Source organism: Pipistrellus kuhlii, unplaced genomic scaffold (genome assembly GCF_014108245.1).
Source record: "Pipistrellus kuhlii isolate mPipKuh1 unplaced genomic scaffold, mPipKuh1.p scaffold_m20_p_9, whole genome shotgun sequence".
Lineage (NCBI taxonomy): Eukaryota > Metazoa > Chordata > Mammalia > Chiroptera > Vespertilionidae > Pipistrellus > Pipistrellus kuhlii.
In genome coordinates, this window is record NW_023425595.1 from 12025297 (window position 1) to 12045040 (window position 19744).

General features: G+C 39.0%; 1 protein-coding gene across 1 annotated transcript; it reads right to left on the reverse strand.

The window, feature by feature from the left end:
- Window positions 1–1778: 1778 nt before the first annotated feature.
- On the reverse strand, window positions 1779–3062 carry LOC118713406 (olfactory receptor 1444-like). The gene has a single exon (XM_036427887.2). It carries the CDS (start codon window positions 3032–3034, stop codon window positions 2075–2077), a length of 960 nt encoding a protein of 319 aa, XP_036283780.1. The 5' UTR covers window positions 3035–3062; the 3' UTR covers window positions 1779–2074.
- Window positions 3063–19744: the final 16682 nt, after the last annotated feature.

The following is a 19744-nucleotide window of genomic DNA, read 5'->3' on the forward strand; positions in this document are numbered from 1 at the left end:
CAGAGCTAGTACTCTTTTATACCTATTTGCAGTTAACTGTAACACTGTAACAGTTACACTGTAACTGTAACACTGTGGGACTTCAACAGAAAATTGAAATATATAGACATTAAGCCTTTCACTCTTAGAAGATCCACAAACATTTTTGCCTTAACTGAAAATGGTAGAAATAAAGAAACATGCCCAGAAACACACTTGACTATGTAATGCCATAATTACAATATACAAACTATAGACTTTAATTTCTTATGTAGACCTAATGGCTTAGTGCTGAGGAAAGTTCTTGTTTGGGCTGAAGACAGAAAGAATTTGAGGAGGAAGGAAGAGGAGGGGAAGAAAGGAATAGAGGAAGTAGAAAAAGAGGAACAGGAAGAAGAGGAAAAGGAGGCAATTCCATCAACCAAAGAGGGAAAGAAACTAAGCTAAGACTAGAATGTGCTCAGTGCTTGAATAGCAAATCTCCAAATTTGGGTACCTTAGCTTTATATCTTCTGTAAGTCACTGAGAAGGACTTCTACATGTAGTGGATCCTGACCTTTCAAGGCTGTTCTATGTGTGTTGCTGGGCAGGCTCCATTGTTAAAAAGGGAAGCAGGAAAACGGATGAAGCAGATCTAGGTTGTCATGGCCTGGAATCCAGGAGAAACTCCTGATCTCTTAGGAGATGGTGGCCTTATGCTGGCCACCTCCTACAAACTAGCCTCATGTTCCAAAATTCTTTCTTGGCTCCTTTCTCCACAAGACTCATGATCAACTCTTCTTAGACTGACACTGCCCTGTGCATAATAGAATTTGATCATCTCAAAGCTGATTTTCTTGATTTAGCACATCAAGATTTCTGGTTTTCAGATTTAAAATATCCAATTTTTTTTTTTTGTGTGTGTGTGTTATCTTGAAATCATGAAAAATTGGGTGACTTAGACTAATTGTAGCTATAAATGCCATCAAGCAGTTGATATGTGAGAAGTTAAATTAATCTGCACACATATTCACTCACACCCTCTAGCACATGAAATAAGACCTGCTGGTAGACTTGCATTGTGCGTCATAATGCCTTTCCTATCTTAAGAATGCAATTTCCACAGGCTTTCTTATTCTCAGAGCATCTAATTACAGAATATCAGAAAGCAACAGGAATCCAGAGGTGAACTGATTATTGAAGAAAGAAAAAACAGAGGAAAAGAGGGCACAGAGAGTTATTATGTGTGTTTTCAATAGATTCACCAAACTTAAGGGTGCTGAGCAAGGCAAGCATTTAATTCAGAAGACAAATATCCTCTTTTATAACTCTTGTGGGAAATTGCTTCTTTTTTTCCAAACCTTCTCTGCAAGTTTTAGTAATGATGTTAGAAAAAGGCCAAAAGCATAGAACAGAATGCAGCTCTTTAAAGAAAGATATGTTTATTCAGGTTAAAGTTTAAACAATTTATCTGCCGAAACTGTCACTTACGAAAGGTAATTTATTGTTTTCTACCAAGGCTGTCCCAATACTTCAATGGAAGGAGATGAAGAATATGACACGCAACTGGTGAGCTAGAGTGACCTATGAGTGGGCACAGAAGGTGGGGCTGGGAAGGATTTAATACTGGGTCACCTGACTCTTGGTCCAGTGCTCTCTAAGACATAACAACCTTCTCTCTAAGGAATTATTAAAAATGCTGAATCATTTTTTCAGCATTTACTTTGCAACCCATAGACCACAGAAATAGAAAGCAACACACTGTTCATTCCAGTTGAAAAATATTATACAGGGACAATATGATCCTGACACCAAATTTTAATAGTGAGTGGAAATTTCTTCCCATTAAAAATAGGAAGGGGAAATTCAGTGCATTCAGCTTGTTTTCATCTTTAGCTTTAAACCATGTCAAGAAACAAATGCAAGAAGGATATAAATGTCCCATGCTGCCATTCACCAAAAATAAAATTATCTTCTTGAGTGAGACATTTCAAAGGGCTGCTTTTACAACATCTGTTAATAGCAGAAGTAGCCATTGTTTCTGATAAAGAAAAAACAAATCTGTCAAACCTCAAAAGTCATGAAGGCATTTAGGTCTGATATTTGAGGTATCTGCCTATTTCCTTCTCACACCTGAAGATTGGGAGTGAAGTATGTTGAGTATTTTCCAGAGAGCATTTTTCACTTCTTTGTTTCGAAGGCTGTAGATCAAGGGGTTCAGCATGGGAATCACCAGAGAATAGAACACAGATGCTATTTTGTCCATGCCCATGGATTGGCTGGAGCTGGGCTGTAAGTACATAAAGATGATTGAGCCATAGAATGTGGACACTGCCGTGAGATGGGACGCACACGTAGAGAAGGCTTTCTTCCTTCCTTCAGCAGAATGTATCCTCTGAATGGTAATATATATGAAGAGGTAAGAGATGAGGATGACCAGGAAGGTGAAAAAGACATTAAAGCCAACAACACAGAAGACAACCAATTTGCTGATATGTGTGTTGGAGCACGAAAGCGCTAGGAGTGGGGGAATGTCACAGAAAAAGTGATTAATTTCATTAGAACCACAGAAGGAGAGCCTGGAGGTATTTGCCGTTTGAATGGAAGCATTGAGGAGGCCACAGGCATAGGAGCTGATTGTCAGGAGGGCACACACACCTGTGGTCATGGTGCTGGTATAATGAAGAGGCCTGCAGATAGCTGCATGGCGGTCATAGGCCATGGAGGCCAGGAGGTAAGCCTCAACAGTGGCAAAACCCACAAACAAAAATAACTGAGCAGCACAGCCATTGTAGGAGATGACTTTGTTCCCTGACTGCAATGCAGCCACCATCTTCGGAGCTACAGCTGATGAGTAAACCAGGTCTACAAAGGACAGGTTGCTGAGGAAGAAGTACATTGGAGTGTGAAGGCGGGAGTCCGAGTGGATTATCACCATGATCCCCCAATTCCCAACGAGAGTGATGAGATAGATGAACAAAAATACAAGAAGAAGGGGAACCTGAAGTTTGAGGTCATCTGTTAATCCTAAGAGGATGAACGTTGTCACTTCTGTGCTATTCTCTATTGAGGTCATCTTGAGTTTACTCTGGCAATTAAAGAAGAGAAGCCAATGATACTCAGATGTACAAAAGGAATTTGGGGGCGTTACTGTCAGGAAGGGGGAGAAATCCCCTCTCTGCCCTTTCTACAACTGGACTAATAATAAAATAATAACATTGATGCAAGACTAGATTATTAGGGAAAAAATAATTTAATATGTGTGCACACAGGAGAATCATAATATGATGCTCAGATCATAAAATGAGGCCCAAAGAAATGATCAAACTAGGCAATTTTTTGTAGTTTTTAAGACAAAGAGACAATAAACTTATAAGAAATTGACAGGACAAGTCAGGCCTCACTAGGGAGGAATCTAAGCAAGGTTGGGCTTGGGTAGTAAAGATTATGAAGTGTGTTTTACAGACTTTTTTAAACTGTGACTTGGGGTGTTTTTGTTTTTTTAATATAATAAGTGTTTTATATATTTATTTGTACATAAATAATATTATGCATAAACAACTGTTACCTTTTTGTTTGTGGAGATAGATTCTCCAAGTATTTTTTATTTTATTTCCCAAAGGCCAGTCATATTTTTTAAATAGGAGGATGATAGCTCAACTAGAATCTTAATAAGATTGCAAGTAATCAGAAGCCTAAAATAACCAGAATTATTAGTAATGCACATATAAGGAATGATAAATGATTAGAAAACAATGTTATTCTTTTAAGAATGCATTGTATCAACACTGACAAAATTTAGCTCATTTTTCTATCTTCTAAAAATCCATACCAACCTTGCTGATTTGGTTCAGTGGGCAAGCATCAGCTTGTGGACTGAAGAGTCTTGGGTTGATTCCAGTCAAGGGATTGGACCTTGGTTGCAGACTTGAACCCCAGCCCTGGTTGGGGCACTTTTGGGAGGCAACCAATGGATGTGTCTCTCTCACATCAATGTTTTTCCTTCTCTCTTCCCTCCCTTCCACTCTCTAAATATCAATGGAAAAGTATCCTCGAGTAAGGATTTTAAAAAATCAATATCAGTAAAATGGGATAAGTCCCAGATATAAAGTCTGAACACCTATCTTTAAAGTTAAACTGAACTTCAAAGAGCCTTAGTTAATCTCTATTCTGGATTTTTATTTTTTAAGAGTTGTGATCAGGTTGTCACTCAGTCCTCAGGAATGGAGAGGTCACCTATCACACAGAGATTTATTTCCTGTATTTAGAGAGACAGAGAGCTCCTCTCATTCCTGCTGCTCCTCAATTCACTTTAGTTTGAAATAATCAATATGCCATTGTGGGATATCTTGGGGTATCATGACCTGGGTCCTGACAATATAAAAATAGAAAACTAATATATATTGAGAATATACTATGTGTAAGGTATATGCCAGACCCTTTCATTATATAATGCTGTTAGATTAATGCTATTATACCAATTTTATAGATGAGAAAGTTAAGGCTTTGAGAGCTTAATGTTGACCAAAATAATCTAATCATTAGAGGTCAGACTCAAAGTTCACATCTTTATATTTTAAAATCCAAAGCCCATACACTCAGAGTTTGAGTTTTTCTACCTGTTTACATAATATAAAACAAATTATAATGTGCCTGGTAGTATAATTTTTAAAATTTTTTATATATACATACATATATATGCATACATATACATATACATATACATATACATATACATATACATATACATAAGCCTAAGTGACCAGTTGACTGTTCAACCAGACAACCAGTAGCTATGATGTGCACTGACCACCAGTGAGCAGATGCTCAAAACAAGAACTACCCCTGGTAGTCAATGTGCTCTCACAGTGGAAGTGCCATTCAGCAAGCTTACTGAGCAGTGGCAGGCACAGATGGGCCGGGATGAGCAGGAGTGGCATCTGGCTCCTCCCCAGCTGCCTGCTGCTTCTCACAGGCCAGGCTGAGGGACCCCACTGGTGCACAAATCCATGCACCAGGCCTCTAGTTTTAAAATAAAAAAGAGAGAATAGTATAAAGTAAAAAGTACAAATCCTCCATTCCTAGTCTTCTTATTTCACTCCCAAGAATATAGCTTCTATGGAGATTTCCTGACATTTTCTATGCACATATAATTACCTGATATTAATCATACTAATCACTTATTATATACCAGGCATTGTTCCAAGGGCTTTACTTTCTTGGAATAATGCCTGGAATACTCATTTGGTTAATTAATTTAATTCTCATACCAATTTTTGGGGTTGATTTTCTTATTTTACACAGGAGTAACTGTACAGATGAACATACTCCACTACCTCATTTCCAACTTGTCACCTTCACAAACAATACCCCAAAGGATAAAACATGCAAACAGAGCATTTTGCTTTCTTACTAGGTTATATCCAGCTATCATTCTAATGTTACACTTGGTCTCCTTTTTCTGGCTACTCTCTGCTCCTAAAGTGTAGTAGCTTTTAGATGGGGACTGGAGAGCTATTATTATAAAATGATGATAATAACAATAATAATAATAAGAAGAAGAAGAATTAGAACTACTGTCCAAAGTCAGATGACTGGTAAGTGTTGGAAGTAGAATTCAAACCTTGGTCTGTTTGATATTATTAAATCTAGAGCTATGAACTTCAATATTTAATGTCTTTATGAGTTTACCTTTTAACAACAACTTAACTGAAAGTCATATTTGTATATTTACATGGAGATAGCTATATCGCCACATCCTATCAGAAGTCTTTGTTATTGATCCCAGTTACTTACCATTATCCTTCCTTCTCTGCTCTCTCAAAGCACACAAGTCTTGGTTGATTATCACACAATTTGTTGGACAACCACCCAGCTCCTTAATGGGTCCTAAGCCCTTTGGGATACAGACTATCTTCATCTCCTCTGCCCTCCAAGCCTACCATGGTCCCTTGCACACATAAACAAATATTTAAAAGAATATCAATAGCCAAAACTGATTTGGCTCAGTGGATAGAGCGTTGGCTTGCGGACTGAAAGGTCCCAGGTTTGATTCCGGTCAAGGGCATGTACCTTGGTTGCGGGCACATCCCCAGTAGGGGGTGTGCAAGAGGCAACTGATCGATGATTCTCTCTCATCGGTGTTTCTAACTCTCTATCTCTCTCTCTCTTCTTCTCTATAAAAAATCAATAAAATATATTTTAATAAATAAATAAATAAAAGAACATCAATAGCAAAGGGTTTAAAAAAATTTGTCATGCTAACTCTACAACAAACAGCTGATTGTTCTCTTGTCTAGTTGGATCCAAGTTTCCTGCCAAAATATTGTCTTCGACTTGTGGTATGAAAAATATTCAGAAGTAAAATGAGATTGGGGATGGGCTGGCCTAGAGAAAGGCTGGTGTCCTGGTGTCCTAATTCTAGGGTACTGTCTCTCTCATTGTTTTTCCTCAGCCTGAGGTGTTTATAGGCCTTCCTGTCCCTGGTCACAGAGTGGATGGCAGCAGGCCCAGACAAGGGGTGGGTGTGGAGCAGCCCAGCCTTTCCTGCCAGGACAACAATTACACACACAGTATGTGGCTGGCATCCTAAGAACTGGCTCAACCAGCTTATGAACCACTACTGGTCAGGAACCAGGATGCCATTTCACTGCTTGTTCCCAATGTTTCACCTAAAAGCCATGCTCCAGAGAATACCCTCAGATATGTGTTCTCACCTTTCTTTCTCTTTCCTTAGAATAAATTCCTAGAATTCTATACTTTTCATCTGCTTTTTGTTTATTGGTAGAGTTCCATCCAACAATGTGCCAATTGACTTTCTTTTTTTTTTTTTTTAATGTATTTTATTGATATTTTACAGAGAGGAAGGGAGAGAGATAGAGAGCTAGAAACATTGATGAGAGAGAAACATCGACCAGCTGCCACTTGCACACCCCCTTCTGGGGATGTGCCCGCAACCAAGGTACATGCCCTTGACCGGAATCGAACCTGGGACCCTTCAGTCCACAGACCGACACTCTACCACTGAGCCAAACCGGTTTCGGCAATGCCAATTGACTTTCTAACCAACAGAACTTCTTGTTACATTTATTCATTCCTTTTGATTATTTTTCTTTTGACATTTGGCATATGCATTACTCCCTAACTTAACAGTGTCCTATAATCTGTTACAAGTAGTTTCCTGATCTTACCTATTAGAAAATTGAGGTATGTGATGTCCTTAAAGGTCACACAATTACTTAACAGAAATATCTATACAATGCTTCAGAGCAGAACTTTTCATCCTTGGCTCTATTAGCATTACAGCTGGACAGTTCTTTGGTTGGAGGTGGGTTGGGTCTGGGGGAGGCTGGCCTATGCATTGCAAGGTGTTTAGCTGTATCCCTGCACTCTACCCACTAGATGCCAGTAACACCTCCCTTCCCCAGTTGTGACAACCAACATTGTCTACAGACACTATCAAATGTTTCCTGGGTGGGGTTAGGGGAAGGCAACAATATCATTCCTAGTTGAAAATTCTAGAGTCTTTAAAACTCTGTTTTTCCTTTTTCATGTACCAGTAATCACAACTATTTCATGAGCCACATATTTTATATATTTTACAGCATACATATATATTTTATGTCTATGTGAGAAAAAGTGGCTAGTTTAAGGTCTAGAGTACCAGCCAAATATTGCCGCATTGGTGGGGGGAGCCAAGAAGAGAAAACTCCTTGCTAAGTACTATGGTTTTTTGACTAAAGAGATATTCACCCTCTTACCTTATAAACCAACCACTTTCCCAATTCAAGCTAGAATAAGCAACCTGGGAAAACTCCAAGAATGAACAGCATGGATTTTGAATTCTATTCCAAAATACCTTCTCAAATGCTTAATCAATAAATTTCATTTTATTACTGACCACCCAGTTACATTCAGCTATAGGTATGATGTCTAACAATTATCACACACTGCCTATATTGAACTGCCCCAGATTGCCATCTTTATACAGCAGCAATTAATACTCAAGACATGGTCTGTGTTCTCTTGATGGGCAACTCTTCCCATTATGCATTGCAGTCACTGTTAATAATTGTGTCTGGATCCAGAGCAGGAGAGAGAAATCTGGATTCATGCAATGAGAGGAAAGACCCCCAACCCAAATCTCATTTGCTTCTGATGCTGGTGTATTTCCTCCCATCCAAGTCCTGCCAAGGCCAATATCCACTGTATAGGCCTAAAATAAATATCACAAGGAGCCTCAAATAAGCAAAGACATTTTAAAAATATTTGAAGATAATACAGGTTGGCCTGTTTTATTGCATAGCAAATGAGAAACTGTGTTAAGGAATTATAGAAGTCTAAGCCACCAAGATAGACAGTCTGAAAATAAAACTTTTATCAAAATTGTTTCTAAAGGGATTTGAAGAATTACCCCCTAGTCATCACATTCCATTTGGGGAGTTCCAAAGATTTTAGTAGAAAACTATCAGACTAAATTCCATGAAGAGACAAATTTGTCACTGTTTTGTGAATCAGTATTCATGGCCTAGACTAGTGCCAGGCATATAGTAGATTTTTAAATATTTGTTAAATGAATGAATGGACTAGAAGCTGAACTGTTGAGTTAGAATAATGGTCGAAAGCTTAATAGCTGTGGGGCTATAAGCAAGTCAAGTTCTCTCCATTAATAGAGAATTAACAAGATAAAATATGAAAAAATAAAGCCACTGTGCGGCCTATGGTGGGTTCTCAACACAGACTAATTTATTTATCTTATTATTAAACTACTGCTTGATCATATGGACTTGGTTCCTGGGTTTTATTAATGCCAGTTGGTAGCAACATTCTATCTAGCAATGACTATGTCCCTCTGACCTGAAATTACCTATGGGAGGCTCACTCTATTTCAATTTTTTATAAGATTGTGGCAGAGGAGAGCAGGGAAAATAGAACTGAATCATTTTTTTTTAAACCGATTTCTGAGCCCTTTCTCCTAGACAAACCCATTATTTCTACCCACAATGTGAAGAATGCGGCTTTAAAAAAAGGTCAGGGAAAACATACCTGGCTCCTTGGGAATTGAGAGATCTAGATCTCAATTTAGAGCTGCCTTCAACTACTGGGCTTTTTGAAGTCTGAAAAGGAAAAGAAAAGCTATTTGGTCTCTGAGGACCTCAGATTTCAAAGAGGAAAAGTCTACCTGAGGCTGTGTGGTAAAGGGGTAAAGACATTTCAGCTTCCTTTGCAGTTGGTTTCAGAGTGAACGGTACCAAACTATGGGATAAGGCTGGGGTCCGCCAGAAGCTGGCTTCTATGTAGATCTGGGAGGGAAGGTCCCTAAGGTCTCAATCCCAAGGGAACCCTAAGGTTCAGTGACAGTCAAATAAGTAATCAAGTGAGGGGTGCTTTCCTGAGGGAGTGAAACATTATTATGCCACGGAAGCAAAGGCTCAGGGGAAGTCCGTTCTTCAGGCTAAATGATGGATGATGGAGTTCCATCATAAATGCCTTCAAAGGAGCTGGAAGGTCCAATCATTCCCCAATCAACCCACAGAGGAGTATTGCTGCGAATATTGGGATCTGGCTCTTTCTCTAAAACCAAACGAAAATTTTTAAATGTCAAATAGAGATGATAAACATCAGAATCTCTATTTTGCCTAAACCCAGCTCTGACCAAAGAGCCCCAAGTTCTAAGGAGCTCTGGATCAAAACACTTTCAGAAAAAAATATTTCCCAATCAACATGGTTTTAAATGAACTTTAGTTTACAGAAAGCAAAAGGTTTTTATTTCAGCCCCTACTGGATTATCACATTCTGGATGCCTTCTGTATTTCAGGCCATTGTTAAGTACTATATGTGTGATAGTTCCCTTAATGTTCACAGAACCCTATGAGAAATGTATTGTCCTTCCAATTTTACAGATGTGCAGTATATAACCAGTGCCCAGATCTTGGTTTCTAAAAACATTTTTCAATAGAATGAATCAGGGCTTCTTGGAGAAATGACTGATTCTAGAACTAAAGCAGGAAATACACCATATAGACTTGGAGCATCTTGTAGTTCTAGAAAGGGATGCTCAAGTCTGACTCGAAGTCTATATACTTTTACACTGTGCCTATCGCTCCTATCAATGCATCATTTCCAATCAATATAGACGAGCAGACTCTAGAAAAAATTCATAATTCCCACGGGGACTCGCAAATGCGTCTTCCAGTAAAGTCAGCTACAAAAGTGAAGCTTGTTTACCTTTTTTTCTTTCATAATACTGTAGCAGAAACTTTTTAAAAAAGATATTTTATTGATTTTTTACAGAGAGGAAGAGAGAGGGATAGAGAGTTAGAAACATCGATGAGAGAGAATCATTGATCAGCTGCCTCTTGCACACCCCCCAATGGGGATGTGCCCACAACCAAGGTATATGCCCTGACCAGAGTCGAATATAGGACCTTTCATTCCGCAGGCCAACACTCTATCCACTTAGCCAAACCGGTTTCGGCTGTAGCAGAAACTTTGGACAGGAACACACAGTGTTCCCCTGGACTAGAACCTGGATTCTTTGTCTGCCAAAATCAAAGAATGAATCCACAGACAGAAGGTACTATAGCAAAGGTGGAGACTATTAAAGAATAAGTACAGACTCCCACATGGGGAGGAGGAAAGGGTCCCAATGAGTTCTTTTTCCCTATGGCTTATAAAGGTTGCAGATTCTGGTGCTTTGATAGCCCCTCTGATTGATCACTGTTCCCTTAGACTGGTTACTATAGTAACTCCTAAGCTCAAAGGTCAAATCTCACTTGGGACAAGTAAAGTTCTCCACCTTCTCCTTCCTTATTATTTTCCTATTCCCATTGAGTTTTCTTCTTTTGGATGAAGGGTTTCCTTCTTTTTATTTTGTAAATGAAGATCTTTTGCTATTCCCAGCTCCCTCATTCTATGGAAATATACCTGTTGCAACTTTCCAGCTTTGCCTATTCTATGGAAATATACCTTCTGCTGCTCTATAGCCCTGTGCTTCTTCCATGGTCCCCTTAGTTTCCAAAATTTTTAAAATTTCCTAAACCTGTCCTATTTGACCCCTAAAATTTCTGTTTCAATACTATTTTTATGGGAGAAATTTTCATTAAAATCTTTTTTAAAAAGAAGAAGAAGAAGAAGAAGAAGAAGAAGAAGAAGAAGAAGAAGAAGAAGGAGAAGAAAAAGAAGAAGAAAAGAAAAAATGAGAAAGGGTCAATTAAGTAGCAAGCAAGTGATAGGCCAAGTATATTTTTGTACCACTCTTGTACAAAAATATAGCACAATATCCTGATCCCAAAGGCTAGATTTCCTCCTCATTATTATATCGAATCAATACAACAACCAAGGAAAAACAAACAAGAGGAAGAGGGGGAGAAAGAAAGAAGAAGGAAAAAAAGGAAAGTGGAGAAGAAAAGCAAGGAGGAGAAGGAGAAAGAAGTGGGAGGCAGAAGAGGAGAGAGAGAAAAGAAGAGGAAATTTCACCTGTAGCTTGAAAACCCCAGCAACTGAGACAATCTAACCCAAACAACTGGCTCTATGAAATAAATGAGTACTCTACTTTATCAGGGTTAAACATTCTTTAAAAAATTAAATAGCCTATGAAGCCTATTATCGTGGCAATGTGCAATGGTACTGAATTTTGGTGAGTGAGAGACCTAGAATCTGCTACTTACTGAATGAGTATCTTAGATCAATCTTTAACCTCTTTGAGACTCATCAATTCCTCATGGCACTGAATTTATCTTTCTTTTCCCTCCCAAATGCTCTTCATTTCTGGGTCAATAATTCTGCTTTGACTTCTCTGGTTTCTTCACTGTTGGCCTTCTTAAAAAATCAAATAGTGTATGTTGAGGTTTTGGAACAATAAAGAAAGGAGAAGAAAGAGGCCAACTCTGACTTGAGTTAGTTCAAGGCCAAATGGCAGTATCTGTCCATCCATCTTCAAGTTAATGCTGCCACCTATTGGCCATTTCTAGTCTTTCATGTGATGAGCTATTTCCCATGGTGCTGTCTGGGTAAAAGGAAAGGCTGTCTTCCTCTGAGGCATTAACAAGTAAATTCATAGAGGAAAAATGCTTTGGACTTAGAAGAGGAATTAAGAAGCTACTAGTTTGTCTAAAAATGTTATGTTCATGGTCACATCGGATGTCAGTTGTCAGAGGCTAAAGCAAACAGCAGCATAACCAATGGATGCAAGACACCAGGGGTGGGGTGGAGGAGGAGGGCATGTGTCAGGGAGGTAAAGGAAACTGAGGGAAGGTCAATGGGGGGAAAAAGGAGACATATGTACTACTACTTGTAATACTTTAAACAATAAGATAAAATAAAATAAATTTAAAAAGGAATCATTGGAAGGCCAATGGAATTTAATATTTAACAAGGCTGAAAATCAGCATAATATTGCCCTGCTGTAGGCTCAATGGCTCAAGGCAATTTCCTAACCTGATAATCCTTATACCGTTTACCAAATGTTACCTTTGATCTGCCTATATGCATTGCTAAAGGGAAAATGTGTATTCAAGTATAATAAGAAGCAGACCAGGAGAGAAATCAGTGAGTCTCTTCAAGAAAGAGGCTCCACCTGGCCCCCAATGGCTTCTAAATTCATATTTCTTGCATAGCATTTGCAATTGTGCATTGGCCCCTCCTTCAGATCCTGGAACCTAATTACTAGTTGTTAAGGTGCTAAAGGCATCATAGCCAGAGGTGATAAGTACAGTCTCTAAAGCCAGATGCATGGATTCAGATCCCAGTTCTCTCTTTTAATGCCTGGAAGGCTCAGCCAACTCATTTAGCTTCTCCAATCTTCTTTTTCTCATTATAGGGTTGTTGTGAGAATTAAGTTAATAAATGTAAAGTACTTATGAAACTGAGCACTATATAAGTATGTCTTGCTTTGCAAATATCTAATTTGATCAAGGAAAAGACTGAGATTCTCAGAGGTGATCTGCCTAAAGCCACTTGAAACCTGTGGCTTATTTCTTGACTTATTTCTGTTCATCCATTTCCCCAGAATTTCCTGAGTTTCCATTGACTCTTCAGCCCCATTCAGGTATCTGCATCTTCTGTGGATGGCATCTTCGTCTCCTTTACTAAGATTGGGGCCATCTAATGTTAATTTTTTCCTTAACCTCTCCATTTAAATCAATCTCATCCTCTTCTGCCTTCCTATCTCAGGATCTCTCCTCTTTTTCTCTTGACCCTTCCATCTATACTGTTGATTCTCTCTCTACTTACTTTTGAGAGCTCTTTCAATAGCAATTAGTGCCTGTTCTTTATATTCTTTTTTTCTTGCTCCTACCAAACTTACCCACAAATATGCTTGTTACCAGAACTGTGAGAAAATAAATTCAATCTCCAGAACTGTGAGGAAATAAATTTCTATTGTGTAAGCCCCCAAGTTCAGTGTTTCATTAAGACAGCCCTAGCAAACAATACAAGTAACAATGATGATGGAAATTTTCCTGGGAATTTCCCTTGAACTATGGTTAGGCCATTGATAGGCAGTGAAAATCACCGCACTGGAAGCTCCCTGAACTTTTTTTCACATGGCTCTGCTCTGTTAAACAAACGTAGCTGTTCTCTATCTGTGGGAAACAGCTAACTGGATGGGTTTCCTGTGCCGCGGAAATCATTCACTCTGGAGCATTTCTTTGTCAATATGTTGCCGCAAAGGAAGATTATGAGCTCAACTCAAGCTCTTCTCCTAATCTTCCAGTATTTTCAGTTCCATCAGCTTTCATCCTGAGCCTTTGAAAAGATTTCTGAAATCATCCCAAAACAACGGAGGGCTGGCTACAGTTTCATAGTCTCTCTGGAAATGCTAGAAGTTGACTTCTTCACTTAGCTCTTGGACTATTTTGCTAATGCCTCTCAGCCTTTCATGTATGGTTCTTGGCAGTTTACAAAGCCCCTTCTAATTTATTATCTTGGTTAATCCTCACTACAAACCCACATGGGAAGTATTATTGCCCATGTTTAGCATACTATGAAACTGAAGTTTGAAGAAGATAAATAGCTTAACTGGGGTTTACACAGTCTGTATGTGGTAGAATCAACATTGAGTGTTGGTTTGTCTTGTGCCAAGGCTACTGCTCTTGTTACTATGCCCCAAAACAACGTAAACTACAGCCGTGAATTATTGTCCTGCCCTAGTGCCCTCATTTGTCCCTTAAAAATTCACCCTGTGGGCCATGTTTCTGAAACGTGTTTTACATTGTTGATATAGAGCCTTACTTTAAAAAGGAGGGGGGAAGTCTTGGGCAAAGACTAAGCAAACCTTGGTCTGGTTCTAGTGTTATCACTAAAATTGAATGATCTGTTCATGTAATATATCATTTTTTTCATAAGTAAAATGAAAATAATAATCCTTGCCCACTCCCTTCCTTAATCCTCTCCCCCATTACAGCACTAGATTAATGCATTAAACTTTAAAGAGCTAGGAAAATTGTAAAACTTTGTAAATAATCGATTACCACACATTCAAAGTATTGTGATTTTTAGTGACTTGAATAGCTTTCCAATGAATTTTTTCTTATATGCTTACCCCTTCCTAACTGTCCCCAACAGATGCTGTAAGATCCCCACTCATATCTGTTGGAACTTACTGCTAGGTACAAGTTGATGCTTTCAGGCTCCTGTGATTTATTCTAAGGACTTTCTCTAACCAGAGAAGTATGTCCAGCTTGTACACAAGCCAGGCCAAAGAAGGCAGATGTGGGGTGGAGGAGATGGATGGACATTCCATGTGTCCTACACTAAATCCCAGAGGTTCTCAATAATATGAACTCCAACTTCATATAGCAGAGACCTGGCCTTTAATACATACTGCATTGGCCTAATTCCCTTTGCTATCTTATTTCCCCACTCTCCTACCTGTGAATCTAGAGTTGCTATAATAAATAGACTATTGCATCTAATCCTCACTCAGGGTCTGCTTCAAGGAAAACCCAAATTAAGAGACACCATAGGGTAATAGTTTCCCAAGGCAGTTTGTATAAAGCAAGTAAATTAATGAAAAGACACACCACCACCACAGCATTCTTATTTACATTAAGATTCATTATCAGTAGCAAAATTACAGTTATGAAGTAGCAATGAAAATAATTTTATGGTTGGGTGTCACCACAACATGAGGAACTGTATTAAAAGGTCGCGGCATTAAAAGGTTAAGAAACACTAGTCCAGAAGAACAAAATAACTTAATGGTCAGGCCTGACACTTGTATATATTACAGGAGCTGATAGTAAAGTTAGCCCATCATAAATAACCACATGGACCAAGTAGGAGAGAGATGTGGTTCCTTGTGGAAAAACTAGACTGAAAAAAAAATGATGCTGAGAAGTGTGCTCCCATTCTATTTCACATCTTCCATTATGTTCAGTCATATTAGTTGTCATAATGTATCACAATCTAACAGCCATAATCTAAAATCAAATGGTTTCATCTCCTTCAAGTTCAAGTTTAAAGGAAGTAAAATCATCTGACTTATTGGTGTGCTCATCTCAGCTATAGAAATTGTTCCATAAGTATCTACAATCTGAGGTATTTCTCACAGATTTATCCCAGTCAAAACCTTATTCCTAGAGTAGTTTTATTTTTTGTGTTATTTTCTAAAAATACATTTTTATTGATTTCGGAGAAACAGGGAGAGGAAGGGAGAGATAGAAACATTAATAATGAGAGAGAATCATTGATCGGCTGTCTCCTGCAGGCTCCCTACTGGAGATGGAGTCCACAACCTGGGCATGTGCCTTGACCAGAATCAAACCTGAAACTCTTCAGTCCACAGACCAACGTTCTATTCTCTGAGCCAAACTGGCTAGGACCCTTGAGTAATTTTTGTTGAGATTTGGTGATATCCAAAATACAAAGGGAAGATGGATCATTCTCACCAAGATGCCAGGAAGTCCATGTGATTGTCCAGGCTATGAATCTAAACATAATTAGGAGCTTTCTTTGCACAGAAAATTAATTTGGACACAGTACATTTGATTAATTTAGGCACAATCAGAAGGTGGAGCCTCCTACATAAACTGTCTCCTTTTTTAAAGAATCAATTTGAGACATTGCTGCTTCCCAGAAAAGTTATACATATGCAACAAGCACAACTCAATCACCAACTCTTATCTGACATTTCTTTCTTTCTCATCCTACAAATCTCAGTAGATTCCAAGTTCTCCTTAGAGTGTGTTCTCAGCACTTACATGTGTGGGGGCAGACAGTCATTCTTTAGTCCCGTATTTTAGTGGCTGCCACCACTACCCTTAAGACACTTGCTTCTAAAGAAAATTGTCCCATCTTTTCACCTTTCTTTTAGCTAGAAGAGCTCCCTTTCCAGATTCTCAGACTGACACTGCTGAGGATGCTTATTACTACTGTGCCATAGGGGCCTAGGGAAGACCAGTATCTCTGGCCTGGCGTATTATTTATATACTAATATGTATACTAGTATAACACCATTATTCCTGGCTCTCCTCTATTTTTTAACTCTGCAGAGTTTTCAGACATGTTCCCTCAGGGTACTGGGAATACCTATTTGCTTACTTTCTGTATTACCTTGAAACTCAGAAAACACTTTAATATTTTTGCTTTAAACATATCTGAAATGTAAAACTCTTTTTAATTAAAGTATAGTTACACACAATATCATATTAATTTCATGTGTACAATATAGTAAAATGTCACATTTATTACAAAGTGATCACTACAAACAGTCTACTACCCATCTGTCACCGTACAAAATTATTGTGATATTGGAACATGTAGTCATGTAAATTGAAGATTTGTTATCTCATTCCTAGCAATACCCAGATTTTTTTTAAAAAAAGTATTCACATCTCCTCCACAAAGTCCTTGTGTTTTCAGGAATTTAGTCCTGCTCCTAATTCTGGGAATAGTCCAATTTGGTTTAAGCCAAGCTGTATAGTCCATTCCCCCAGGGGGAAAAAAAAAAAAAATCACTTGCTGGTGAATGACCTAAGCTAGCCCAGTTAGGAGAATCTCTGAACTTTTCTTACTAAACTAGGAAAAAAGCACTCTTTCTCCCTCTACTGGTCATGAAAAAGAAGTTTATGTGGCTGGCAAATAATTGTTTTTACCATAGTATCACCTTTGGAGGATTATATGCTTATTCTAAAAAAATAAATAAATAAATAAAAAATTGGCCAACAAATTGAAAAATTTCTATTTCAGAATATAGTTTTCAGTATACAGCATATTCTTTTAGGTATATATACCTCACTGGTAGAAAAGCCCTGCTCTTTGAGTGTAACTTTTATTATTATTATTATTTTTTAAAAAACTATGAGTTACTCAGAATCAAGAGTTTGAGTAATAGTATTTATGGTTTTTTATTTTTTTCAAATCTCCAGCTGCCTGAGTAACTTCTTTTTAAAATTTCTTTATTGATTAAGGTATCACATATTTATATACTTATGGTTTTTTAAAGGAAAATGTTTTACTTGCAAATGGCTTCCTTGTGGCTAAAACATTAGTCCCAAAGGCATCATTTCTTTTTGAACAAGTAAACCACCTATATTTACTGTGAGAAGAAAACATCTTCACTTCTCAATTGCACCTTATTGAACTCTGGCTTTTCCCTGATATTTAAAAATATTTAGACCTACTGGTATTTCAAAATAGCTCATCCTTAACAAAAAGTTTTAGCACCCGAACATTCTTTCTTAAAGGCTAAAACCTCAAGTTTACTCAGGCAACCATGAACACTGCCATATTAACACCTGCTTATGACATCATATAGTCAAATGCAGTAAAGGAGATGTTTAGAAGTTGAACGCAAATTTTGCTTAGTCTGGTAAGAAGTTGAATGTAAATTTTGCTTAGTCTGGTACTCTCAGCCAACCAAATAGGACATGAGGCCAGATGGCTTCCTATCTGTGTGGTCTGCTATATAGCTTAGATGCATTTGAAGTTTCTATAACTTTTACCACTTCCTCTTAACTCTCAAACCCCTTATCATTCATTCTAACAAATGGGTGCATGTGAAAAATATATCTGCAAAGGCACTAGATAGCAGGACCCAGATAGATATCATATAATAAAGCTTGGCAAGAATCATTTAATCTATCAGTTCTCCAAGAAGTTCTGTGCCCATACCAATCTAGACACCAAATTAGTTCTATTTTCAATAAATATCTTTAGTTAAGGAGTTTTCCAGTCATTTAATCTATTTTTAACAAATAATCCTGTATCTTTAAGACCATGGTACAAATGATATAATTCAGATCTCATCACTATCTCTTTTGAGTAAGGATGACTTCTTTGAAGCTTACTTGAGGTAAGACATGAGAAAGTCAGATTCTTTAATAACCTGACTAGCTTTTCTACTTTACTTATAATATTTTGCAGAGGAAGAAATAATTAAGTGGAGACTTTCATTGGGGGTTTGAATTTCCTAATCCTAACCAGAAAATGGTAAATGATCTTTTATAACATCTTTCTTCAGAGACATTCTAAGAACAGCCATTGTATTTGTCTTCATGAGACAATTGTGATGTTAAGGAAGACACATTTTCATTTTTTAAAGAATAGCTATATATATTAATAAAAGAGAAACATGCAAATTGACCATCCCTTTGCTATGCCCACCATCCAATCAGGAGTTCGTATGCAAATTAACCCAACCAAGATGGTAGCGACCATGGAGCTGGAGTGAGCAGGAAGCTTGGGTTGCCCCTGGTAATGAAGGAAGCCAAGCTTCCCACCTGCCCTGGCCTCCACTCAAGAAAGGACTAGAAACAAAAAAAGAAAAAAAATGGAGGAGGGGCTAAGAACCTGGGTCACCAGGGGCATGGCCAGCCTGCAAAGAGCCATCAGCCCCTCACTTAGGCTGGTCACACCCCCCTGGAGTAAGTGTACCTGCTGGGGGCCATGATTAGCCTGCAAATAGCCATCAGTCCCTCACCCAGGCTGGCCATGCACCCCCAGTAGTGACTCTCACCCCATGGGGGCATGGCTGGCTTGAAAACCACCACAAGCCCCTAGCTTAGGCTGCCCCACCACCCAAGGGAACCCCTATCTTGATCCGGGATACCCTTCAGGGCAAACCAGCCAGCCCCCATCCATGCACCATGCCTCTACCTATACTAATAAAAGGGTATTATGCTAATTAGACTGGGAGACCTTCCAGGAAACCTTCCAGATATTCTTCTGGATAAAGCCATAGTGGCGGGGCTGAGGTAGAGGTGGTTAGAGGCCAGAGGGAAGGGCAGTTGTGTGTGATCAGGCCAGTGAGGGGAGGAGGGGCATTGGGAGTAATCAGGCCAGCAAGAGGTGAGCAGACCAGCAACAGGGGCCAGTTAGGGGTGAGAAGGCCGTCAATTAGGGTCAGTTGGGGGTGATCAGGCCAGTCGGGAGGGCAGGTGTGGGTGAGCAGGCCAGTAGGGGGGGCAGTTGGGGGTGAGCAGGCTGGCAGGGGGGCATTTGGGGGCAAGCAGGCTGGCAGCAGGGGGCAGTTGGGGGCGAGCAGGACAGCATGCAGAGTGGTTAGGGGCAATCAGGCAGGCAGGCAGGGGAGCAGTCCCGGATTGCGAGAGGGATATCCAACTGCCGGTTTAGGCCCAATCCCTGTAAACCAGCAGTAGGACATCCTTCGAGGGGTCCCAGACTGAAAAGGGTGCAGGCTGGGCTGAAGGAAACTATCTCCCCCCACACATTAATTTCATGCACCGGGTCACCATATAATGCAAATTAGCCGGGATGCCTGCTTAAGGCATCACGGTCGGCTCCAGATGAACTGCGCATGCAGATAGGCTAGAGGGGACTGTGT

What these genes read in the sequence shown, in the direction of transcription:
- LOC118713406 (XM_036427887.2), bottom strand. Translation starts at nt 3,034, where the DNA reads ATGACCTCAATAGAGAATAGCACAGAAGTGACAACGTTCATCCTCTTA.